At 37.6% G+C, this 26,359-nt stretch overlaps 2 protein-coding genes across 6 annotated transcripts; both read right to left on the bottom strand.

The window, feature by feature from the left end:
• Positions 1–1,466: 1,466 nt before the first annotated feature.
• LOC121876377 (peptidyl-prolyl cis-trans isomerase CYP19-2-like) lies at positions 1,467–2,423 on the bottom strand. The gene is made up of 2 exons (XM_042381448.1): positions 2,353–2,423; positions 1,467–1,716 (listed from the first exon to the last, which is right to left on the bottom strand). The coding sequence occupies exons 1-2, from the start codon at positions 2,421–2,423 to the stop codon at positions 1,467–1,469; spliced, it is 321 nt and encodes a 106-aa protein (XP_042237382.1).
• On the bottom strand, positions 2,367–26,359 carry LOC121876073 (S-adenosylmethionine mitochondrial carrier protein-like). Of its 5 annotated transcripts, none has more exons than XM_042380985.1 (8): positions 26,243–26,359; positions 22,989–23,080; positions 19,316–19,472; positions 18,271–18,380; positions 12,721–12,988; positions 9,789–9,927; positions 9,484–9,530; positions 2,367–2,534 (listed from the first exon to the last, which is right to left on the bottom strand). In XM_042380985.1, the coding sequence occupies exons 2-8, from the start codon at positions 23,025–23,027 to the stop codon at positions 2,503–2,505; spliced, it is 792 nt and encodes a 263-aa protein (XP_042236919.1). In that variant the 5' UTR covers positions 23,028–23,080; positions 26,243–26,359; the 3' UTR covers positions 2,367–2,502. The 5 variants fall into 5 exon arrangements, with proteins under 5 accessions (XP_042236919.1, XP_042236918.1, XP_042236917.1 ...); XM_042380984.1 differs by lacking the exon at positions 26,243–26,359 and adding an exon at positions 26,100–26,170; XM_042380983.1 differs by lacking the exon at positions 26,243–26,359 and adding an exon at positions 25,913–26,045.

The raw sequence follows: 26,359 nt of genomic DNA, 5'->3' as shown, positions 1-26,359 counted from the left end.
GCTCCAAGTGAAGACCGAGGAGTTTCTCAAGCATTTCCTTATTTGTTCCCACTCATTTGGAGTGGTGTGCTGGGAATCCACAGGTTCACAGTGGATTGGCATAGCTGGGAGTAGTCACCACCTGGTGGGACGCTCACAGGGATAATGGCCGCCGCCCAGCAAGGCACTCCGACCACATGGGACCTGAGGTGACGGTAGAACGGAGGACACTGAGAAATAATGCCTGATGGGCAGTTATCACACACCCCAAAACATTACTATTTCACTTACACATCAGGCAAAGCTTTAAACTGTAATAACTGCTATATAAGCCTTTTTTACAGGGCGGGTTGTAGCCCGATAGAGGACACTGACCTGAGGTGACAGTAGAATGGAGGACACTGAGGGCAGTGCCCCGCCACTCATCACCGCGTAGGCCTACAGTTTCCAATCTTTACTTTTATTTTTTACGGTTCTCACATGAACACTTTCCTGTATATTGTAACCTCATGTCTTATAAAACACATATTTTAATCCTAAATTACACACGAAGGTAAGGTTCTGGTTTGCTAGTTCGTGGGTAAATTCATTGGGTTATAATATCAACGCGGCACACTCGAGGCGGGTACAAAGGACGCTCCCTCAAAACAAAAGCCGAATGTTCATGGCGTGGGTATATCCACTTCACTTAATACTGTAATTAGGGATCTTCCTCTCACACATTGCACTATTTGAACACATACATAAGATTCTCTGATCACTGTACATGTCGTGGGTATACGTCACGCGAGGATACGAGGTGTATTAAGTTCACACTGATGTATACAAGATATTTCCTTTCAAGTATAGTTTCTGGGTCACTTCCAACACCTCACATAGTTCTGATACATTTATCCTTTTTCCAGATCATTGTTCTCATGTATTTTTATGTGATATTTGTGGAAGTTATGTTCGCTACACGTTCACAGACGTAAATAGAATGACCTTCAACCCATGATTCACACTTAGTCCAACAGTACACTAGTCTGGCTCAACTGGACTTTCTCAATCATCTTATGGATGCCATGAGTTCTCCTTAATGCTATGAATACTGATGCTAGTGTAGTGAAGAGGCAACGTAAGACCATTATCCTTGCTACGAAAATGGATGTACTGTATTAACCCGATTTGAAAAGGGGAACGTGCTGTGGACATAGTCGTTGTGCTTGGTCTAACCCCCACAACGGTGCGTACTATCCGGACCAATGCTGATAAGATTAAGGTTAGTGCTGGAAGTGGTACTACTCTCAGTGCAACTAAAACAACTTGTACTCGAAGAATGGAGGAAACTGCTGTATTTTTTTAACACTGTACAGTACTGTATTGTGATTTTTCCCCATGATCCTAAACAATGAATATTAAAACTATGATATTATATTATTAATTATTTATTTATTTCATTAAAAGTATTATACATGTCTAAAATATAACCATTAAAAAAATTTTTTTTACTCTTTCAATTCATTGCAGTCTGCTACCACTACCATCTTAGAAGGACGTCCTGAACGAGATCCCAGTTGTTCTATTGCCTTTACAACCTCCATTCCCTCTACTACTTTTCCAAATACTACATGTGCATTATCTAACCAAGGACAAGCTACAGTGGTTATAAAGAACTGTGATCCATTTGTGTTGGGTCCAGCATTGGCCATAGACAAGATGCCAGGCTCAGTATGTTGAAGCTTGAAGTTTTCATCCCTGCAATTACATAAGTCAAAATAGTTAAGTCATATTACAGCTGCAGTGGTAAGAGTGTCACATGCAATAAGCCACAGCTATGGATGCCTGAAATAATTCATCTAATGATATCAGTCAATAATATAGTTGAACAATTTAAGGAATACATAGCTAATAGCAGTAGCAAGTGAAGAATTTTTTTATCGATTACTCAAATAATGCTATACAGGTACTGTGAAAAGGTCTACCATATTAGTTCTAGTTAGTGCAAATGTAATGTAGTACAGGTCTACCACCGATTTTCCGGCACCCTTGGTTCCAAAGCCTTGCCGGATTATCTGTTTTGCCGGACCAACAGGTCAGGTAATAATAATACACCTCTGATCTCCTACTGATACACCTCCTGTGCCTCTAAAGCACCATGGACTGCTACAAACTTAAATTAAACAAATATTGAATGTAAATTAGATGTGAAAAAAACATAATTTTGAGCAACATTACTGTACACACTTTGTATTCAAATCTACTACACAAGACTAAAATTTTTATCTCTTGTGCAAACTATGTGATGTTTATACTCAAATTAATCACTATTTTACAAGAATTCCAACAATGCAAGTTATATTCTGCTAAGTCCAGTACTTATATATCTCTTACCTAAATTTATGTCCATATATCGACTTGCCACCAGTACCATTACCATTGGTAAAATCACCTCCTTGGCACATGAAGCCAGGGATAATGCGATGGAAGATAGAACCTTTGAATCCAAATCCTTGTTCCCCAGTACAAAGCTGACGAAAATTCTCAGCTGTTTTTGGCACCACATCTGATCGAAGCTGTTAAAAATAAATAGTCATGTATACTATTGATTAAACATACAGTATAATACAAGATTTCTGAAAATAAAATATACACCAACAAAATCCTTTTGTGCATTTATCCACTGTACTGAACTGTAACAGAAGAAACTCATACTGTACAGCTACTGTACTATCCTTTGGTATCTTAGCAAAAAAAAAAAAAATTACTGGTTTACTTAATAATTTTACCATCATATTTGTCCATGTGGAAATAAACCTGTCCCACAACTACATCATTGTTTAACACACTGCATTCTGGAGCATACCCAGGGTTAGGTCGGCCATCTTTGTTTCTATCCTGCTTAAATTTCAAGGGTTGCATGACATTGCTGCAGTTACCCGGTACCTACTGCTAACATGCCAAAAATATCTACAGTGTGTGCCGAATTATGTTTCAATGACATGGCGAATGCTTTCTGTAAATTTCTATCAGCCATCAGTCAATTCTGGGGATGAGGGATTTTTTTCCGTCTTTGAGAGAGTCGTCTCATTACCCGGAAGTAATCTGCACCAAATGTTCCGGCTAACGGGGACATCACTGTACTGTAGTTGCAAACACCTAATTGACTTTTGAAAAAGGGTTTTTATAGTGTAAATCATCGTGTTAAATACAAATTTGAACTTCATTACCGTTGGAAATGAGTTGTTGTTGATATAAAAAAAAAAGTGTTAGGCTAAAAAAGCAAAAAGCTGAAAAACCTAACCTAACCTAGTGTGTAAGAAATTTACCGAAAGTAAGAAATACCGGAGGATAAAGTGATGCGCCTTGAATGGGGAAGTGGTGTTTCTGTGAGTGTCCGTCTCTTACCACAGTACTGTACCATGCATGGTGATCTACAGAGTACTGACACTCTGAATTATATCTCAGACATCTTACAGATGAAACAAAACCACAGTGAGCCCTAAAAATGTCAACGGCTGCTGCCTCAGTCCAATATGTGCTGAATAACGAGCCAATCAACCAATGTACATCCTTCTCACACAGACGTTTTCTTCCAACTGCTAGAGAATCAAGACTTGTGGTGATTGGCGCACGAGTATTATGTCACATCAACACTCGTGCTGATTGTCCAAATATTATCAAATAAATGTTAAAATAACTCAAAACTATAAATTTCCGATGGAAAAATTTTTGAATAATTTTTTCCTCTTTCTCCCTATACAATAATGGTTGCCCCTTGTGTAATGAGGATGGCCAACCCAAGGGCCATCTAGGTGTGAATTTGTTTAAGGTGTAGAAGCTGTCGCCAACACAACAACCACACCCCGAGTTAACGAGCTGCATGAGCCAGTGTCAAGGAATAGTCCGAGAAGACCGGACAACTCGCCAACTGCACTGGCTAACCATTACCCCAGAATACGATCCGCAATTCATTAACATCCAGGTTTCCAATTACTGCTGGGTATACAGAGGCAATTGGTGTAAAGATACTTGCCCATAGTTACACCCTGTCTAACCTAACCTATATATGACCAAAAAAAAAAAAATCATAAATTTTGGTGCATCTCCCAAAAAATTTTCTAGTGATAACTGTCTCCTCCACCTTTACCACAACTCTATATGTGGGGCAATCCCCCCCGACCCCCCTCCCCCATTTAGAAAGTTAAGTAAGGTTAGGTAAGTTTGGTTAGGTTAAGTAAGTTTAGTTAGGTTTGGTTATGTTAGGTATGGTAGGTCAGGTTCTATTAGGTGTGCATTTTTGCATTGGTTTTCTTATTTATTACCATGCAAATATATCACTAGAAATTTTAGAGCAATTACAAAAGTTCCTTCGAGTGATAAACGTTTTCCCCAACTTTACTAACTACAGTATCACTGGTTAATATTGGCGACTGACCCACGGACGAGTTATTTGTTTTACTGTTTATTTTCTTACTTTATTTTCATCAGTGAGTTCTGATATGATAATCATTTTGGTATAATTTTACCTTCACACAACCCTGGAATCTGAAGAATTTTATCTCTGCAATCAATAGTTTAGACAATTCTAAGAAACTTTTCTTCTACAATGTTTCCCTTGCAAATGACCTAAAATGACCTAACCTAACCTCATCTCACCTTTTGGGATCCCCCCCCCCTCCGGTATACAGTATATATGTCATTTGTGGGGGAAATGCCATAGATGAAAAGTGTCTTAGAATTGTCTAAACTATTGATTGCAGAGATAAAATTCCAAAGATTCCATGGTTGTGTAAAAGTAAAACAATACCATCTTTTCTTGTGCAAATGCTTTTGTAGATAATTAGGCACCTAGGCATGCACTACGTTGTCTTCCCAGCTGTAATGCGGCCACACTCGTCTCTCACTCCCAATTCCTAGGTAATCACGGTGTTCTCCCTACGTCTGTTGAGTGCCTGCACTGTAAATTGCCTTGTAAATTTAGAAAGAACAAGCATCAGAAGTTGACCCTAAACCTACCCCTGGTCCTTCCACTTCTAACTAAGGTATTGTACTATCGGACATGGAGCGTCCCAAAGTTTAAAACTACTGAAACATTTAGATCTCATTATTTTGAGTCTTTTGAGCCCCATTTATATTAGTTGGAAATGAATAGGATAGGTTAGGTTAGGTTAGGTTAGTTTAAGCTAAGCCTACCAGGGGTCAGAGCGGAAATGAATATCAAATTCGTTCTAAACTCATCAAATACTATAGGAGAAACATGATTTTAATATGGAAGGAATGGTCTATAAAATTACCCGCCTCCACCACACTCACCTCCATCACCACACGACCAACGGCCTGGCCATCAGCATGCATGGTGAAATACACTTTAGGCAATGTTGACTGACACCTGGCTGATATTCCCACACTTGCTGTTGATGCAGAAAACGCTATTCCTGCACCTAGTAAGCGTGTTAGAGGAGACCGGAACATAATTAATTCAGTAAAGCTAACAGGAGTTTCTTTACAGCAGTCCTACACCGGTTGTTTATAAGGCGAATAATGTTGAAATTATACAACGAACAAAATTATATAATTTTTTTTTATATTATTTTATTTTTCGAGATCTGTCAACACTTTTCTAATACAAATAATTCCTTAAAAGCTTTTATTATATTTTAATTGCTTTTGTTAGTTGGTAATATCTAGTGAATAAATATTTTAGTGTGCTTGTTCGTTGTATTTTTGTAACATTAAGGAATTAATGTTTACCTGACTGGTAGCATGCCTAAAGTTTTAGCCTCTCTCTCTCTCTTTCTCTATACATATATATATATATATAAATAAACTATACCTGTGTGTATGTGTGCTGATAACCACATAGGAAAAAAGAAAACATAAACTTCCGAGGTCAATATATACAAGAGAGTGAGATCAAGTCCCAGGGGACAGCAGGTGTCTACAACCCTTTTACCTGGTTACAAATCTTCTTAGTGACAAAATTACCCAATTTGTATATACCATTACTCATATTTATGTTAGCAGATTCGGTATGTTTAATGAGACTAGATTCTATAATGTTCCTACTGACAATTGAATTACAAGGTAAGATTTAGGCGGCATTACCCCAGTTAATACAATGATTATTATTATCTCATATTTTCATGGACATGTTTGTGCAGTTAGTCCGTTAAACATTTTTTTTTTCATTTGCTCTTTAGAGTCCTTACATAATTTTGCATATAGGGATATTATTGAAATACCACACATGTATATGTATTGTAGGAAAAAGTACTAAGGTGAAAAAAAATTGACAAGAGCTTTAGTATTTCCACGCTAATCTGGCCCATAAGCCACGCCCCTTTTCTATACTTATAGCTGAATGGTTCATAGAAAATTCAAACTAAATGTGTTCACAATTAGTAAGCAGACCTGTTATTATCTAAAATAATGTTAAATAATTATGTGAACTATCAAAGTGCAAATGATATCAATGCATAAGCACTTCAGAGAGGATGTTAAAAGATTTTAAATATTTATCATAAAAGGTCGATATAAATACATGCTTATATATGAGCAGTCCGGGGGGGAGGTAAGTAGCTCAGGGAAACCAATCAGCTGCATCATGTCCGAAAAAATCGCGTATTTTTATTTTGGGGTCATCTTTTATTCGCGGATGACACCCTGGATGTACCCAAGAATGTCTACGGGTAGTTTTAAAGTTGCTGGCATTTTCGCGGCTGGTACAGGGAGCGTGCGAGTCTTGTGGTGTCTCTCTCGTCTCGGGAGGCTGGCCCACCCGTGCTCCGCCTCTGTCCAGGATAAACACTTGTCCGTCTCGCGTGTGTGCTACTCGGCTCTCTTCACAACTGTGCTCCTTGCGCTTATGATGACTCCCAAACACCCCCAGCCGCTGGCAGGTCCCAAACAAGTGAAGAGAGAAAAGAAGGACATGTATTTCTTCCATACATATGCCTGGCTCATCATTGTAACCACCAGGCTATTGGGCCAAGCTGTCAGGTGTTTACGGTTCTTTTAACTCGTATTTTTGGGTAGATATACGTAACCTACTTCATTTATTTTTTCTCATTTGCATGCACACACCATCCCACATACATATTGTGAGAACGTATACAGTATTACACCACAATTACTGACATCCTTCATGTTGGGTTGGCTAGATGGCTACAAAAGAAATTCTGCAAGTTTGACTTACGTATCAACCCAGCTAGTGCCATCTGACAATTCAACCAACTCAACTTAAATTACAAAGCACAGAGTTGACTTGAGGGTAGACTCGGATTTTTTCTACATTACATTTTGTTGTCGTGTTTCTTATTATTCGTGAGAGGATTTCCCATTACAATCAACCCTCGCTTTAGGCGGTCCCACTTTATGCGTTTCCACGTTTACGCGGTACCCTGCTGAACACGGAATGCTCACTTTCCGCGGTGTGTGTACCCTTTTACGGGGAGAGCAGGGTGCGCATAAGGTCGCCCAGTCATCAAAACATTACCGAGTTCTTCACCCGCCACCCACCACAGCCGGCCCAAGTCAGCGATAGTGAGGATATGGACTTTTATGGACTTTGAGGGGTTTGACAAAGAGGCCCTGCAAGCCTGTGGTGGATAGTGATACAATTGATACAGGTGAGGGCCAATAATCTGCCCTCTGCCTCGGAACCAACCCCCCCATCCCCGTGTGCCCAGCCATCTTTTCTACTAATGTAAGTGTTAAAAAACCTAATATTATGAATATTTCTCATAATTATTAATTGTGTGTGCATACCATCATAAAATTAAGAAGTTATTTTTACTACAATGTAGGAATTGTGTCTGAAAAAGTGGAGATTTGGGGTCGGCCCGGTCTCTATTTCAATTAATCCCATATGTTATGTTGTTCACTTTACGCGGGCCGCCGTGGGTTCAATTGACCGCGTAAAGTGAGGGTTCACTGTATTATTTATTTGTATGCATTTTAATAATAGTAAATAATAATTAATGGTTTATTGAAAGAGCATGGCAGCCAGAAGGCTAAAAATATACAGTTACAAAATTGGGGAATGGGTCACTGGATTGACGAATAACATAAGTGATTCAAATATGATATATAATAACTAAGTGGGGAGAAGGTTATACTACAGGGCATTTCAACATAGTGACAGTGCAAAAAGGTAAGATTGGCTGGAAGTGAATACATACCTGGTTGATTATGAGTTGTTGATAATTTTCATAATGGTTGGGATTGGGCTGTTATTATAGTGTGTGTGTGTGTGTGTGTGTGTGTACACACACACACGTAAAAGAAATAATTGTCACAAGGGCAAACACATAAAATGGAATATACATTTCTTCACACAAGTAAAAATGTACCTCTCTCCCCTGGTCAGCAAATGTTATTGCCAGATTTGGCTATTGTAGCTACAGACCAGGGGCATGGCTAAGGGCCAGGTTAGTGTGGAAAGGGTATAGGACTCTAAGAGCAGTGAGTGTTAATCACACGTCTGGCAGCACCATCTGTCTCACACTTGTTTCATGTTCATTATTATATATTTTTATCATAAATCCAATAAAAAAGAATTCATTGGACAGAAAGGACAATGATAATGAAATAATTAGGATAATTTTAAAATTTTTATAAGTTTTCAAGGAGAATTAAGCAAGTCTGTATGTTTACCCAAATATGTACCAAGGAATAGGCTGAGGGAGGGGCTAAAAGAGCCCCGTCCAGCACCAGGACCATACACGCCTGGCCATTGCTAAAGTCTGAGAACAACTACACCCAGTACAAAACCAGGCCTACCTACGATATGACCCCCAACAAAACCCGACTACTCAACACATTAGATGGTCTCACTATGGTAAAACATATTTACCATCCTCCATGCCCATACTGCATTCTGACAATCCCTTTCACAGCCCAAATAAAAGAAGAAATAGTTTCACCGGGGTTTCTCACATTTTCAGTCACAGTTGCCGGTCAAACTCATCTGTGATGCTTCCTCAGTTGGTTTGGGAGCTGTACAGTTTTGGTGCATGTCATGCCAGATGGAGACAAGAGACCTATAGCCTTTGTATCAAGATCATTGAACAGGGCAAAAGAAAAACTATTCTTAGATTGAGAAAGAAGCCTTAGCACTCATATATAGTGTGAAAAAGTTTCACATTTACTTGTATGGCTGTTCCAAATTTACACTGGTCACAGGTCATCAACAACTGATGGTCATATTAAGTCCCAAAGCACAACTTCCTTCACTAATTGTAGCCAGATTACAAGGCTGGGCGATCATATTGTCCGCATATTCTTATGACTTGCAGTACCGCTGAGGGCTAAATTCCAGGTTTACAACCTAGGACTTGTGGGTATAATTAATGAACTGCCAAATGAAAGGCATCAGGTAAATGATACCTTAAAAGGCAAAGCTAACTGGTTTGTAGTTTAATTTCATTCATTATTATTTAAATTTTAATTATAAATCATTATATGTAGAGTTAGAACACATGATAGCCTTTGCTTTTTCATAAACACCAAAAAATACTGCACCACCAATAGTAATCCAAAGTGTCCTTGGTATAATTCCTGCATACAACCTGAAAGTAAAAATTTTCTTTAAACATTATATTCAATACAGAGGAGATTCTATACTGTAATCATGATTATTAGTCCAAATCCCCTACTATTTCATAAGTGCTCCACAACAGTACTTTGTGCAAAAGAAAAGAATTCACAATATGGATAAACACATATACTTTACCATAATCTCGTGCAACATACTGGCCGAAGTGATCAGACCCACAATAGATATAATATGAATTAACAAATAGTAAACAAAACAAAACAATAGGTACCCTGGAAGTCCATGTTGAGTGTGTACAGCTCTGATTGCATAGCTTATACTTCCTTTAGCCATACCCTGTGTTCGTTCTGCCAGCATGATTCTAGTTTTGGCTACATCTAGTGGTGTGGTTAAAGCTGCAGAAAAACCACCTGAAAAACAAAATAGAAGGCAATGATTCACTTTATTATATATGTTCAAGATATTATTGACTGTTAAGACACAGACCACACCTCCCTCCCAAAAAATGAGATTCATGAAAATAGAAATTTTTCTTCTCAGGGTTAGGTTAAATTTTCTTCCATGGGGGTCAGCCATCTGCTGACCTGAGCTATGTTTTCTACACACAATTTAAGTTTTACTTCTTTAATGACAAAATGAAGAAAATATCACTGTGTACACTAAAACATAACACAAAATACATTCTGTTTTAGAAGTTGAGATTTCCCCCAAAGGTTAAATGGTTTTGTTTATATCGCAGCAGCTTCTTGCCAGTCACAAGACTGGGAGGACAGTAGAGAGTTTGGATATGATTATTATTTGATTGAATTATAAACATCCCAGTTTGCATCAGACATAATAATTTTAGTAATTAACTTAGTACATTTGAGCACAAGTTGTGATAATTTATGAAGTCCCTCAGCAGTTGTGGTTGCAGTTATGAAGCTTCGTGACATCACAAGTGTATAATGCGTCTCCATATGCCCTGGTGTGTTCATTGATCAGTTGTCTAAGTGCAAAAGTAGACAAATCAAGCCACCATGTATCAATTAATTTTAAAATAGAAATTATAAAGTAATATGTTATAAGACAATGGTTTAGTAGTGCTGTTAATGTGTGTGCTGTGTAAGTGTCTTGGCATGTGACCCCATCATCTGATTCCGTCACATAACCACCTGAAGCATAGGAAGATCATCAGGATCACTGCTGGAAGAGGGCGATGCAGCGGTGGTTGGCGGAGAGGCGGATGGTGGAGAAGCGGATGGTGGGGAGGCAGGTGGCATGTAGTGAGAAGGTGAGTGGTGGAGCTGACTGAGTAGGTGAGGGAGACGAATCAGCTGGGCGAGCGGCTGGTTCTTTCTTGAAAAACATCGTGATTGTGTTTATATACCGTTAATATACTATACTAAGATGTGTGCCATATGTTCTTTTATATCAGTCACCATTGTAAGAATGGTTTGATTTTCTATGAAAGATGTAAAAAGATGTATGTCCTTTGAAATTAGTTTATTTTGTGTATTGGTTCAATTTAATTTCTAATATTTTGTAATCATATAATATTATGTACTTATACAAAGAAGCTATGAGTCAATATTATAATTGGAGAAGATGTATTGTTATTTAGATGGAAAACACTCTCTCTTCCACGGGTGAATACAGGGTGTAAATGTTAGATCAGGTCAGTGCTTGTAATCTTGTTTCATCCATTGTATATCCTGTATTTTGTTATTAATTTATTCACCAGCATTTAGGGTGAAGACTAAGTGAAACAACTGTGAATGGAGGAAGAGCCTTATCGTGAGATTAAGATTGATAATTTACTAAATGAGTTGGGCCACAAGGCCATGCAGTGTCAATATCTGTGAATGTTTGTGAATATAATAGTTTGTTAATTGTTATAAATTAATATTTCTCAATCCTAATCCAATTTGCACAGTATAAAGAATAGTTTTCCTTGGATGTTTTCTCACAGTATGTTTGTGTTATATGTCACCTTTAACTATCAGCCAAAGGTAGCAAGGAGCGTCTATTGTACATATCCTGGTCTGTTAACCACAGCTGTTATTTCAGAACGTGAGTTATTCAGTAGTGGCCATGACACTTGATAGTTGTTTCCTCTTGGCTATGACATCTCTAAATGTTTCACTCCAATAGCATCACTAGCACTGACACTAGGCAGTCTTTTAGTGGCCATTTCACACAGGAACACTAAAGTTTTGAGTACAACACAAGAGATGCTGCGTCGCAGGCAAACAAAGGGAGAGGAGATACTGCGAGCACGTGGGGGTGACTCGTTATGCTGTGGGAGAGGCTCGTAAGCTACCGTCTGCTTACAGGAAATAGTCAAAATCGCAAATTGCAAGTGTTTACTGTACTTACATGTAACTGTTTTTAGATAATTCATTTACAATGCCAATGCAACAAACTCCACCTTTTTATCTCCAATAGCAAGCTGGTTATGACTCATTATGTACAATTATCTCTCGTGTGGTGCAGTGACCGACCAGACCCCAGAGCGCCTCGTTAAACCCAAGAGTGTTAAGTATAAAAAAACAACTAAATAAATAAGTAAATGAAGGATTGATTCTGTAACCTCTTTTTTTTATCTGAGCCAGTAGTCAGGTGGCTCTTGATGTGCTAGCCATTCTGAGGGAGCTATAACAGTGGCCCACTCTTCATTTGGCATTTTAATATTGTCCAGCATTTCCTATTGTAACTATCTCACTTATAATGGTGGATTACAAGAAAAAGTTGCCCTTTAGAGGAAGAAAGTCTAATTTTATCTGTATTTATCTATCTAGCACACACTTTGTTCAACAGTTACAGTTGCTATTTTAAATGCAGGAACAATCCACCATTTCATTTCGGTGTTTTACTGACTATCGATGAACCCCAAGGAGGAAGGAAGGTAGCCAGCCACCTGGCTGTGAGCTCAACTAGAAAAAAAAGGATTACTGTACAGGATCTCTAGCAAGATACCCTCTGCTAACCAGCTCTCATTAACAGTAGCCAGCTAGAAATTAGTAAGGAGTTAATACCAAGGATCCACTGACTAGCTAAACAAGCCTTCCAACACATGTCACTCCATCTGATTAGTGAACTCTCCTGTACCAGACAGCTCTTTGTTATTGTCCTCGAAACTCATAGTAAAACCTGAACTGTCAGTATCCACAGCCTTTCACTAAAACAACATTTCTGAAAGAATCTGACAATTGTCAACTTACCTGCAAATGCCCCACAAAGGGAAGCCTGCCAAGAATCCACATAATGTCCTTGACTTTGTGACCACCACTCCTTCAGTAACTCCCATAAAGGAAACTGAATGAGTGAGAATGGTATCTCTCTTGCCACAGTGCTCAAATATCCACGAAAAAGACCTCTGAAACCTTCATTATGTAAGGTATCTTGGATGACTTTGAAGGAAGACTGATATAGCTGTGCTTGTCTTCTCTGCTTGATTAATTCCACTGGTACTCTGATTATACAAGATACCTGGAAGTTAAGAAAATTTTCGATGATGGAATAGTTTGACAGTATATATTCATGCATGGTAAATTTGGGCACGTCATTGTACTGTACTGTATTTGGGAGAACTGGGTATCTTAGTATAAGTGTGAATGGGGAAGAAATGGAAGTGGTAAGTAGGTTAAGATATTTAGAGGTATACCATGTGAAACAAAACTGGGAGTCAGGGAATAAAAACTGAGCAAGGAGTATTGCAAGAAAGAAACATTCATGATGTAGAGGAAAAAATTGGAGGTAGAATATGTGCAAGATTCCTTCAGGTAATATATCTTCATTTAATTGTTTCTCATATATTGTTTTCACAAATATTTTGGAGGGGAAGGGGATAGAGATCCTGTACAAGTACGTAATATAACAATTCTTCCCAGCTGGGAAAAATCTTCACAGTTCAGAAAAATAATATAACTCATGAATGCAAAATGTGATTTCTGGAATATCTGTGTCATTTAAAGAATTCAGATAATAAAACCTTATAAAAAGGACTTTGCATTTGATAGATTAATTCTAGATAGAATTTGGGTATTTTTCCATTAAAAAATATACACAGCAGCAGATTATCATATTTTCCAATTTGGTGAATTTTTTGAGGTCAGATTTGAGAAACAAATAAAAATGGGAGGCCTGATCAAGAGGTGATTATTCAAGTCCCCCTCTTTATATGTGACGTTAAAAACCTTCCACAGAGTTATGAAGAAAACTGGCAGGAGTAAAATATGAGTAGAGTAAAATCTCGATAAATCTTACTTCAATACACCAGAATTCTCTTTTTTCATACTCTCTGAGGTTCTACAGACTGCCCCTCCATATACTGGAAATATTTAAAGATGTCCGGGAAATCGTGCATCAGTCCAGAAAGTGTGTGTGTTCATACGTGCGTGGGTGTCACGCGGCATGTGCCTCAGTCTGAGTCCCATAGTCATACATATCACTAGTGGACTGCACCTCACTACCTACACTCATTTACATGAAATTTTAGTGGTTTATTACGAACTTTTTGTGTTGTGGTGGCTTCCCCATCAATGTCTTGTGCCTCTCCAGTACAGGTAAACCTCTATTTGTGAAGGGGTTAGGTTTCTGGAAACCCAATTGCAAATCAGGTTCATTATAACATGGGGCTCAATGGGATAGGTTCCTGGCCAGTTGGACACCCACAATTATGCAACGCTCACCACTTCATAATAACAAGTCATTGTTATTACATGTCCCCTTTGAGGCTAAGGGGACTCTTAACATGGAGTGGAGACATTAATCTGAGTCCCACACAGAATTGGGTAGTCTGAAGAATGGGGACAGGAGGTGTAGCCTTCGACTTGACCTAAAAGATGGTGAGCAAAATGCTTGCCAGACATTTTAAATATTACACTGTTCATTTCACATAACAAAACAGAGGGACGCACCTCACAGTCAGAGCAAAATCACCTCACAGTCACTAAAGCACTTCACAATCAAGGCAAAAACACCTCAAAGTCAAGGCAAAAGCATCTCACAATTGCTAAAGCACTTCACAGTCTGAGCAAAAGTGCCTCACAGTCACTAAAGCAGAGGAAATGCCTCCGAGTCATTAAGGCACTTCACAGTAAGAGCAAAAGCACGTTAAGCTATGATCACACTCGAGTTTTCGTGCAATATTTCCACGATATCATTTTATCACAGGCAATCAGTCAACGGTACAATACACACACTGGCAAAAGGAACCATCGACCAGGCGCCCATCTCATACAGCTAGTTTGAGCTCAGTTGGAGAGCAAGATGGCTTCATTGTATGTTTCTATGGCAGCATTAACTGTTTTAGTGAGATGTGTGGTCCTGTTAAAGAAGACCAAGATGAAAGTGAAATGATTGTAGTGTCCAAGCGATGTTTGTTTACAAAGTGACTCAAGTACTCGAGTCAAATGAAATTCCCGTCATGATGTATTCATATTATTTTTTATTTATTTATTAGGACATTTTTGCTCATGTTTTGTTATTGAAATACACTTTTTATATTTTTGTACATTTTAACATTAATAATAAAAAATGAGAAAGGTGTAAATTTCAATAGTACAATAGACCATAGCAAATTTCAACCCACTGTACCGTGGATTTTCAGACGCTCCGTAACTTTCCACTTTTGACAGCAAATAAGTTGTCCCTGTAGAGACAGCTTGAGGAGCTCGTTGAAAAATCAATGCTACAGTAGATTTATTCTGGGCAGAAAATCTAGTGTGACTGCAGCTTTACAGTTACTAAAGCAAAGAAAACACATCACTAAGACTGAGTACAGTACATGTACTGTACCTGTACAGTATAGTACAGTACACTATGAAACTTAGTAATTTCCCGTATCTGTGGAAAAAAATGCTGATAACATAAAATAATGATACCGGTTGCTAATGCTCACATCATGTTCACAACAACACAGCCAAAGAACTTTACAATCACAATAAAACAGCAATAATCACTTCACAGTCACTAAAACAGAGTACAATATGAACTTTAGTGATGTCCTCTCACTGTTTGGTAAAAAAAAAAAGTATGCTAAAAAAAAATGATGATGGCCAATAAATATTGAGGTCCATTTCTTACACATATAAATAATAATAATAATAATTAACGGTTTATTGAAAGAGTTTGGCAGCCAGAAGGCTGAAAATATACAGTTACATATTTGGGGAATGAGTTTCGAATTACAAATAATATACAAGTAACATAAGTGATACAAATAAGACATATAATAACTAGATGGGGAAAAGCTCAAACTAAAGTTCATTTCAACATAGTGACAGTGCAAGGAGTAGTGTTTACTGGGAGTGAATACACTGGTTTATTACAAGTTATTGATAATTTTTACAATGGTTGGGACTGGGCTGTTCTTATAGCGATCAGTTCGTGCACGTATGGGCTGGATGCAGTTGTGGTGTCGAACAGCAATTCTCGGACTAGGGATCTCAGGTGGTAGTAGGAGCCGGTAACCAAGAAGGAACAATGGCTGGAGTGAAGTTCACCAGATGCCCAAGAGGTGGCGTTCGGGTAGATGATGTCTCAGCTGACAAATGAAGTGAGTGATGCATTCCATATGTCAACTTGGCAGGAAGACGAATATCGTTAATATGAGGGACCACTGTTCTGTTAAGCTGGTAGTAGGCAGCTACCAAACAGGGAGGTATTACCGCCTGGGAAGATATTGGAAGCATAATGTGTTGTCTAATGGTAGACACTGCTGCCATATGGCATCACAAAAATTGTGACCAAGTCCCAGGTTGCTGATCTGTCTTTCTGCCTCATTTATACACAAAAGATATGAAAAGGTCACACTTGGGAACGCATCTCATTATTATTGCTTTATTTTAATGGTTATTAATGATTCGCAATAAGACGATTCACCTTACGCTGCAATATTGGAGGACACATTAACGTCATTATTCGAGGCTTTACTGTATTGTGTAACCATACTACTGGTACTTTATTGGTATTGTTAACAAACAGGTATTACTGTTAAAGGACATGTTGTGTAGTGAAAATCTATTTTTTTTTCTATCACATTCAAACTACATTTGTTCATTTTTCCAGCTCTGGAGAATAATGGCAAAATTAGATGGGCACAATGTACAAAATAAAAGGTGTCCACTCCACTGTTAACCAAAAGGTTTAGATATGTATTGAATTTTTTAATTTTATAAATATAATGGTTGGTGCCTTTTTTGGGGGTTTTATGCTGTCTATATTTGAATAGTTTAGTGCTATTTGCCTGCCTTTTTCAAAGATTTTAATTGCCATAACATCTGGGCTCTGATGATAAGCCTTAAATAAGCAGTTAATGCATAAATTGAGACTTATTTACCCGTGTTGAGGATGGTACAGACGGTCTAGGGCAGCAAGTTCAAGACTCTATCACTCTTTGCTGGTTCATCACTGCTCCTATTACGCCTTATCACATCACATGAAGTTGCCCAACACAAGCGAAACTATCACTGGGCTGTTCAGACATGATTGAGTAATACACTAAGTCAGAAATAATGAAAAAGCACAAAGTCAGAAACAGTGCATAGAGCCCTCTGGTGGCAAGAATTCGTACCACACCAGATCTGCCGAACGTTGGATCTCCGGGGTATCAACGAAACTTACGGTGTATTTTCCCTATACAGTGACCCCTCGGTTAACGAACTCAATCCGTTCCAGAAGGTCGTTCGTTAACCGAAACCATTGTTTCAATGGGTTTTGGGTAATTGGTTCCAGCTCACCGAAAATTTCCTAAATTCAACAAAAATGGTAGAAAAGTTCACTTACTTTGAGGTGTGTATGTAGAAGGCTCCTGGATGATGATGATGATGGGATTTAGAATGGGGGTGGAGGAGAAGGAAGAAGAGAAGGCATTGGGGTGGATGAGAAGTCACCCCATGGCGTCATTTCACCCATAAAATTTTAGCTCTCTTGGTGTAATTCAAGATTATTTTCTTTAAATCAACACTGCACTGCATTATATATTGTCAATATGTAAAATATATTTCAAAATGACCAATAATTTGCTTGGAAACACAGAAAAAAAGCGTTTAGTTGAAGAGAGTCAAGCAAGATGTTACCTCCAGTGAAAACAGAGAGAAACTAACACCTGTTTGCTGTGTTAAGAGGCTGGATGCCGCGCATTAAACTAGTCACTTTACCTTCAATTATGTTCAATAATTGTTAAAATGACTAAAAAATTGAATATTAAACTTTTGAAATTATTGAATAGTATAAACTTCTTGATATTTACTAAAATAGTAAGTAATTTAAGCCCTAGAACCGATTAATGTATTGGCGGACTGATACTAAAGCTGGTTGCCCGGTCAGTGCAAGCAAAAACATGTTGAGGTCGGTTCGTAAGAAATTCGTTAACCGAATTTTTGTTCGTTAACCAAATTGAAGATCCTTATGGAAGGCAGTTCGTTAACCAAAATTTCGTTAACCGAGGCGTTCGTTAAATGAGGGGTCACTGTACAGGGTATGTAATTGTCGGTTATGCGGATTGGCGTTCAACAGAAAGTTGGTTATAGGAGTTCACCTGTATCAACAAGCAGACTTAAGTTTGATTTTTCAGAAACAGTCCAGGTTAGCAGGGTTATGTCCAGACTCCCATAGATTTGCTTTTTTTGGACTTTCACATTTTCCAGATTCGGGTTTTAGTCTGGTTTATCGAGGTTCTACTGTACAGTACTTGAAAATAATTTCAGCATTTACTAAAATTATTTAATGGATCTCCCAGAACTATTTATTATACAACCTTTACTTACTATTTCCCCCGATGAAGCTGCAATCATATGAACTGCTGGTTGGTAACGATTTGATACGTGGACTCCCAAGAATTTCTTCATGCTTTCATATGTACAGAAGAACAATGCAGCTGAGAAAACAGTAAAGCTGAGTAAATTTCTGTTTTAATCACAGTCATAAGATATTTTCTATTTATATAATTTATCACAAACAATTTTAAATTGCATAAATAGATATGATAATCATTCAGTAGTCCTGATTTTACTCAGTTACATTTCTGGGAGATTTGAGTTCGTTAACCGAGGGACCACTGTATTAAGTAATCATATATTAATAACAGTGTATGGTAAATTTGCATTATCACACTGTTCTCTGTTAGAAAGTCAAAAATATATTTTTCTAGTGTATTTGTGTGTGTTTAGACCAAATATGACCTTCATTTTTGGCAGAAATTAGCTGGGTTTTTTTATCAAATTTTTTTCGTTGGACGTTTTCCACAAAAAAATCATGGCAAAATACACCATTAGATTGACTAATGATGGAAACTTGGCTTTGTTCTGCTGCCAGAACTGAAGTGTAGTCATATCTGTACCATAGATCACCTTGCCTAAGAAATTTGACAACCCAGGGAATCCCTACTTATGGTTGATTAGTGATCTAGGTAGTGACCTGAGGTGTGGAATTTCCACGACCTAAACCCAAACCACGTTACAGTACAATGATTACTGAAGTGTTTTTAGATATAAAGAGGATTTTTTTTCCATTTTCACAGGCCATGGTTGTAATCACAGGGTTTTAATTATCAATGTATTATTACCAGCGAGTAACATGAAGGTTTTACCTGGGTTTTTAACTTAAAGACTTGCTGGGTAAAACACAAGCTACTTAGTGGAAGGGGTAAGGCCTTAAACAAAATCACATAACATATTAAAAGGCAAAGCAAGCAGTGCCAGGAAAATATTGTTTAGTGGAAATAATATTAAAAAAGATAACTGCCCTCTACACTTAAAAACTTGTCAATCATATTTATGAAGCACTGTGATAGAAACAATAAGTTGAACCAACCATTAGGTGCAGAGGCAAGAGCAGCTGGTCCTAATCCACTATAAATTCCACGAAATCCTCCAGAGGCCCTAAAGCCTGCCTCAGTCTGTAAACGGGTCTTGATAGTATCAAGAGGAAAGAGTGCAACATCTACCGATATTCCTGCTATTCCACCAGCCTGAAATATAAAATTAAACTTTGCTTATCTATATCTATCATTTGATAATACATAAGTGTTATCCATGAACATACACACATAATTCCTTTTTAATGAACTACTCTTCCACACAAATATTAGATATACAGTAAATACTGTACATGTATTGTACTCTTATCTAATTAAAAAGTATGCACTTTATCTAATTGACAAATTTGTTTAGCTATACAGTGGGGTATGCTATAACGAATCTAATTGGTTCTAGAACCTTGTTCGTTATAGCATTCGTTCGTTATAGGATTAATCCGTTCCAGGCCCCCAAATACAACCACTTAACACTGAAAAATATAATATAAAATTGTAAAAAAGTGTATACATATGCATCTAAACCCCTGAAATAAAGAATATCATTAATATTTGTAATAAAAAAACAATAAATTAGAAAAAAAAAAAAAAAAATTTTAAATAATGTTCGTTGTAGGAGTTTCGTTCGTTATAGCATTCTCAACTTTATAGGTAAAACCGTTCGTTATAGGAATATTCGTAGTAGGATCCGTTCGTTATAGCATACCCCACTGTATGGCAATCCATGTTAAATATAAACCACAACAACTGAATAATGTAAAGTTAAACTTCTCACAATTTTCACAAATCCAAAGTGTCTCATAAAATTAAAAAACATGGCCATTCATAATCTTCTATCTTAACCCCTTCACTACTGGGACTTGACTTTTAATATTTGATTTGGCTAATGTGAGATGATTTTATTAGCATACACAAGGAGCTAATAAACTATTTTCTTCAACCCCACTTTCAATATCTTATTTGTGTAATGCCAGACGATTTAATTCAGCACAGAGAAACCCCATATACAGTACAAGGGGTTAAGTGTGCTAGATCCACTGCAACAATGTAAAATCTGAACTTGAAAGTCGAAGGGCACTAAGAATGACTTTCTCCATGGCTAATAGATGATATACCTGCGCTGTACTTATCTAATTTATATGTATGTGCAGTAATTATAATTTTTTTATATACAGTATTTATAAATTTTAGAGGATCTCTCTGCTCTTCTCCATACCCATTCCTCTCTCACACACAAATACTCATGATCTGTTTCATATGTTGCCTCATCCAGCTCCTACTTCCATTCATCTACTGATATACAGTTGGTCCTCATATTACGCGGTCCCGCATTCCGCGTTTCACCGTTAACGCGGTGCCTTGCCAGAACCTAACATTTTCACATTCCGCGGTCGTGAACCCCATTACGCGGAGAGCGGCTGGCAAGCCGCGCCATTTTTGGATCCAAACCTCCCGCCATCCGCCATGTTGTGTAAGAGGCGCGAAAATGGTGCACACAAGGTCGCCCAGTCATCAAAACATGACCAGTTCTTCACCCGCCACCCACTACAGCCGGCCCAAGTCAGTGATAGTGATAATTATAGTGAGGATATGGACTTATATGAACTTTGGGGGGTTTGACAAAGAGGCCCTGCAAGCCTCTGTGGTGGATAGTGATACAATTGATACAAGTGATACAGGTGAGGGCCAATAATCTGCCCTCTGCCTCGGAACCAACCGCCCATCCCCGTGTGCCCAGCCATCTTTTCTACTAATGTAAGTGTTAAAAAACCTAATATTATTGATATTTCTCTTAATTATTAATTGTGTGTGCATGCCATCATAAAGTTAAGATAATATTTTTACTACAACATAGTTGTGTGTCGTCAAAAAGTGGAGTTTGGGGATCGGCCCGGACTCCATTTCAATTAATCCCATATGTTATGTTATTCACTTTACGCGTTTCTCACTTTCCGCGGTACCCTCCGGGTTACATTAACCGCGTAATATGAGGACCAACTGTACTATATATTGTCATGTTCCCATTCCACCCTGACATTTAGGCTTTTGATTCTTCATTTGTTACTTATCTTCATATATCCATTCAATGTGTAAATGTCTTGCTTGGTCGGTAGCCCTGTGGACCCCAGTTCAAAACATACAAGTTCAAACTCAGGGCCAGACAAGGTTGATGAGGCATTAACTGTTGTGGCGGGCATTGAGCTGACGACCCGCCATGCTACAAACTAACATAAAAAATAAATAAATTCTTAAAATTTTGAGAAAATATAAGAAGCTGCATATGTCCAGAGCCAGATATTTCTCATGGGGGACTACTGTATTTATGATTTTTACCGCTGGACAGTGGTAATCATAGGAGAGTGATAAGAGTGGTGAGAGCAATCATGAGAGAGTGATAAGAGTAATGAGAAAGTGTTGTTGTGTACTAGGCGAGGAGACGATGGTGAGTCAGCCCATGTCATAATGAGGAACAAGGCGTGTATATACTGAATTGGCTTGACGTTCACCCGGGCCCCTGGACGATAGCAATACGGCAGTACCTCTCGACTGATCGCCCTAAACACACTAGAGACTTTCCGGTCCGAGCCAGACCTGCAACAAATAAGTGTGAAATTATTGTGTTTAACTGTGGACGTGAAGAATATTAATTGAGTAACTTCTGATGATATGCAGCTTGAGTTGTGTTACTATTAAGATAATGTTCTCATTTGTGTTAATATTAGGGAAATGTATTCATATATGATATGTCACTGAACCTTCAGTTCCCTCTTGTAAATTACGGGGCGATTATAAAGATGGTGACCGAGGTTAATAGGTGACAAATATAGAGCATGAGTGTTTAGTCTGTGTTTTTAGGTGTGAGGTCCAGGATGCAAAGTACCTGGAAGATCCTGCACTTTTACAAAATTTCAGATGTAGGAATGAAGCTTTCATTACGAAGTTTGTGGTGTCTCCCCTCTTCTTCCATCCATTTAAGTGGCGAGTTTTTATTATTATTATTATTATTATTATTTTTATTATTATTATTATTATTATTTTTATTATTATTATTATTATTATTTTTATTATTATTCTCTCTTGGGTCATGGGGGAAGGGATATTTAAAATCCTCTTACTATGCCATTGAAAAGCTATTTTGACTTATAGTGGAAGCAGCATGGATTGAGTTTCTTTACCCGTATTCTGATTTGCTAAACTACAGTGCAGTACAGTACTGTCATTTTATAGGTGACATAATATTGTTTAACCACAGGTTAAGAAGCTCTCATTGGCTTCAGTGCCATTCAAGCAAAATAATATCATGTATAGTAAATGGATAAACACATTTTGAAGTACTGTACATATAGCTATTCCTCTATACAGTATTTCCCAACACCACCACCATGCATACCTTTCCCACACACTAACACAAAATTACACATACAAATACCTTTACAAATACTGTTCTGTACATGCATTTATGTACTTCACCACATATTCTTTCACATAAAAATATCATTACACACATCTACATTTTTACACATACACTTCTTTACTCATACACAAGAACACAATGTTTCACACACAAGACACAATACATGTACAGTATAGGTCAGGTATTACATTGCCCTCCTCCACCACTAATGAGTTTGTTGTAAACATATAAGTACAGTATCTTCAAAGGCACTTTACCATTAAAGATGTAATGAAGTCTGGCTTCTTGCAACTCATAATAACAAGTCTTGATTTCCAAACTTTTATTTCAGAAGTTGTTGTTATAGTACCTGAAATGTTGAAACGTAACATGTACAGTACTGAAATATGAATTACCAGTATCTTTCACATATGATTTATATAATAACATAATCTCACGTGTTAGTGATTGTAAATACGTACTGTACCTGTAAGGTCAAAATTTTACATATATGAAAATGACTTATCTTATACAGTAATTACACATTCTTTCGGTAGGTTATGCTGGCCTTATATTTAGGCCTAAAAGATCCTGATTGGACAACCATAATTTTGAGATTCAGTTACTGATTAATATTAATATAAAAATTTGCAAATAAACTTGAGTCTTTTATTTTTATCTTTAGTTAACTAGTTTTTTTAATTTACTGTGACTTTATTTAATATTTGAGACAATTAATAATTTTGTTGATACTTTTTACTTCCAGTCCTTGAGTACCTTTAAGAATGAGGTACTTTTTACTTCTACTTGAGTACATTGAACTTTGGATACTTTTACTTCTACCTGAGTAACATTTTGCCAATGTAACAATACTTTTACTAAATAACAAAGTCCGGTACTTCTTACAACTCTGGTCACTATAACCACCACAAAACATATTCTGCCAATCAGATCATTAATTTGTCAATATAATAACAATGTGTGTTGTATTATAACACAAGTGGCAGTCAAATTGAGATTACTGTATAGAAATGATGCTCATATGTACACAAATAGGTATACTGTACAGAGAAACATGAGCCTGTGGCATATCCACATTTTTCCATATAGTAATAGATAATCACAGCTACAACCATGAAACACAATCAAAGATCTTTATTCAGAGTATTACATCTGTTGTGTCATCTTGTATGACACCTGGGGCACAGATACTTTTTGGGCTGTGTGTACATACATCACCACTATTTTACTATTATGCATCAATTTACACTTTCATTATCAAATTCTGATGAAATTGTTTGGCTTTTTTCACACAAAAGCAGGCTAAAAATAAGCACCCCTTCCCTTCTCTATTGCTTAAGCCACCCATAAACCACTGCATGAAGCTCCACAGTGGTTTGTGTCTGAGCATGTCCTGGTTGGTTTCATTGTCAACATACGGTACTACCCGTATTTCAAAATCGTGTGACATTGCCTCTTGATTTCGTGTTTCCAACATTATGCTGTTCTGTAATTTTGTGAACTAAAACACCTTAGTGTCAAGGTAGAAATATGAATTTTCTGTACTGTATTCACAGTCACAGGCTGCAACACAATGACTGTGTGAGTGGCAGGAGCACATCTTAATTTTATGATGGTATGCACACACAATTAATAATTAAGAGAAATATCAATAATATTAGGTTTTTTAACACTTACATTAGTAGAAAAGATGGCTGGGCACACGGGGATGGGGGGTTGGTTCCGAGGCAGAGGGCAGATTATTGGCCCTCACCTGTATCACTTGTATCACTATCCATCACAGAGGCTTGCAGGGCCTCTTTGTCAAACCCCTCAAAGTCCATATAAGTCCATATCCTCACTATCACTATCACTGACTTGGTCCTGCTGTGGTGGGAGGCAGGTGAAGAACTCGGTAATGTTTTGATGACTGGGCAACCTTGTGCGCACCCTTCCCACGCCGCTTCCCGCTTAAATGACCAAATTTGCAGCGTGAATCAAGCATTTCAATTCTAGCAAGGCACTGCGTAAATGACAAAACGCGTAAACCAAAACCGCGTAAATCCAGACTCAACTGTACTTTAATTAAAAAAAAAAAAAAAATGGAAAGAACCACTCACAGACCCTGGTGAACAGAGAAAGTAATCATACAGTATTGCAAATAAAAGGTGTACTGTACTGTATAGAAGTGATCTTATGTAAAATGTATTCTTTGTGCACTTTTCCCCGGTCCGACTAATTACCCAAATGTACCCAAATGTAGCCGGAATGAAGTCAAATAATGGTCCTACATGAATAAATCGGACTGCTAATCACTTCTCGACTAGTATTTGGTGTCAGAAAGTCACAAAAAATTGGAAAACTTACTTTAATCTGAGTTAATAGATCGCGTGCATGTACGGAGGGAGCGAGGAATTACCCAAATGTAGCCGCAGTGAAGTCAAATGATGGTCGTACAAGCGTAATTCGGGCTGTGAATCACTTCTCGATTATTATTTGGTGTCATAAAGTAAAAAAAAATTGGTAAACTTAATTTAATCTGAGTTGTGTTAGGTTAGGTTAGGTTAGGTTAGATTAGATTAGATTAGATTAGGTTAGGTTAGATTAGATTAGATTAGGTTAGGTACATGCACTTGATCTATTAACTCAGATTAAATTAAGTTTACCAACTTTTCGTGACACCAAATACTAGTCGAGGTTAGGTTAGGTTAGGTACATGCACTTGATCTATTAACTCAGATTAAATTAAGTTTACCAATTTTTTGTGACTTTGTGACACCAAATACTAGTCGAGAAGTGATTAGCAGTCCGATATATTCATCTAGGACCATTATTTGACTTCATTGCGGCTACATTTGGGTAATTAGTCGCTCCGTCGGTACATGCATGCGATCTATTAACTCAGATTAAATTAAGTTTACCAATTTTTTGTGACTTTGTGACACCAAATACTAGTCGAGAAGTGATTGGCAGTCCGATATATTCATCTAGGACCATTATTTGACTTGAGTGAAGGTGGGTCTCATTGACATAGCTGCCCGTTATGAAAAATGTGGATAGCACACTGTACACTAAGTCTCCGGGGTAAAGAAGGAAGCAGCACGGCCAGTACAGTACTGCACTTGACCTCACTCCTTTCATGAAGTAAGAAAACTATATTGATCTAGGGAAAAATATCCTAAATTTCATGCTAATGGCTCACCATGGTCATCAAGTACAGTATTGTAGTGGTAAAAAGGGGGTCCAGATCCACCCATGGGATCATTTAAATAGTATCTCCAGAAATTTTAGTTCAGTTCCATAAGTTATTGACCGTTATTTCTGGTACTAACGGTGTAAAATTTCATTATATTATATTTAGGAACTTGAAGACCAATGGGGAACTTTACCATTGAGGGGCGTCGTCTGCTCCTCACACCAGCTGAGCCAACACCACACCACACCACTCCACACAACACCACACAACACCACTCACTAAAAACTTATGTTACAAATATACCTCCAACAGAATTCATGTATTTGCTTTACATACCTTATGAAGATTTAAAGAAAGCAAAAGACGCCGTAAGTTTGATTATAATGGGTTATTTTAATGCAAAGGTTTAGAAAGGGAAAGGCGGTCCCACTAATTACCCAAATGTAGCCGGAA

The sequence above is a fragment of the Homarus americanus genome, unplaced genomic scaffold, assembly GCF_018991925.1.
Source record: "Homarus americanus isolate GMGI-L3 unplaced genomic scaffold, GMGI_Hamer_2.0 scaffold34921, whole genome shotgun sequence".
NCBI classification, from domain to species: domain Eukaryota; kingdom Metazoa; phylum Arthropoda; class Malacostraca; order Decapoda; family Nephropidae; genus Homarus; species Homarus americanus.
This window is presented reverse-complemented; position numbering and strand designations above follow the sequence as displayed.

Coding starts and splice junctions, on each gene's coding strand:
- LOC121876073 (XM_042380983.1), bottom strand. CDS start 25,967: ATGGGTGGATCTGGACCCCCTTTTTACCACTACAATACTGTACTTGAT. Junction 12,989..18,270: donor CAGCTTCATCGGGGGAAATA/GTAAGTAAAGGT, acceptor CTTAACTTCCAG/GTATCTTGTATAATCAGAGT. Junction 9,928..12,720: donor CCTTTGTGGGGCATTTGCAG/GTAAGTTGACAA, acceptor TTTGTTTTTCAG/GTGGTTTTTCTGCAGCTTTA.
- LOC121876377 (XM_042381448.1), bottom strand. CDS start 2,423: ATGTGCCAAGGAGGTGATTTTACCAATGGTAATGGTACTGGTGGCAAG. Junction 1,717..2,352: donor ATATATGGACATAAATTTAG/GTAAGAGATATA, acceptor ATGTAATTGCAG/GGATGAAAACTTCAAGCTTC.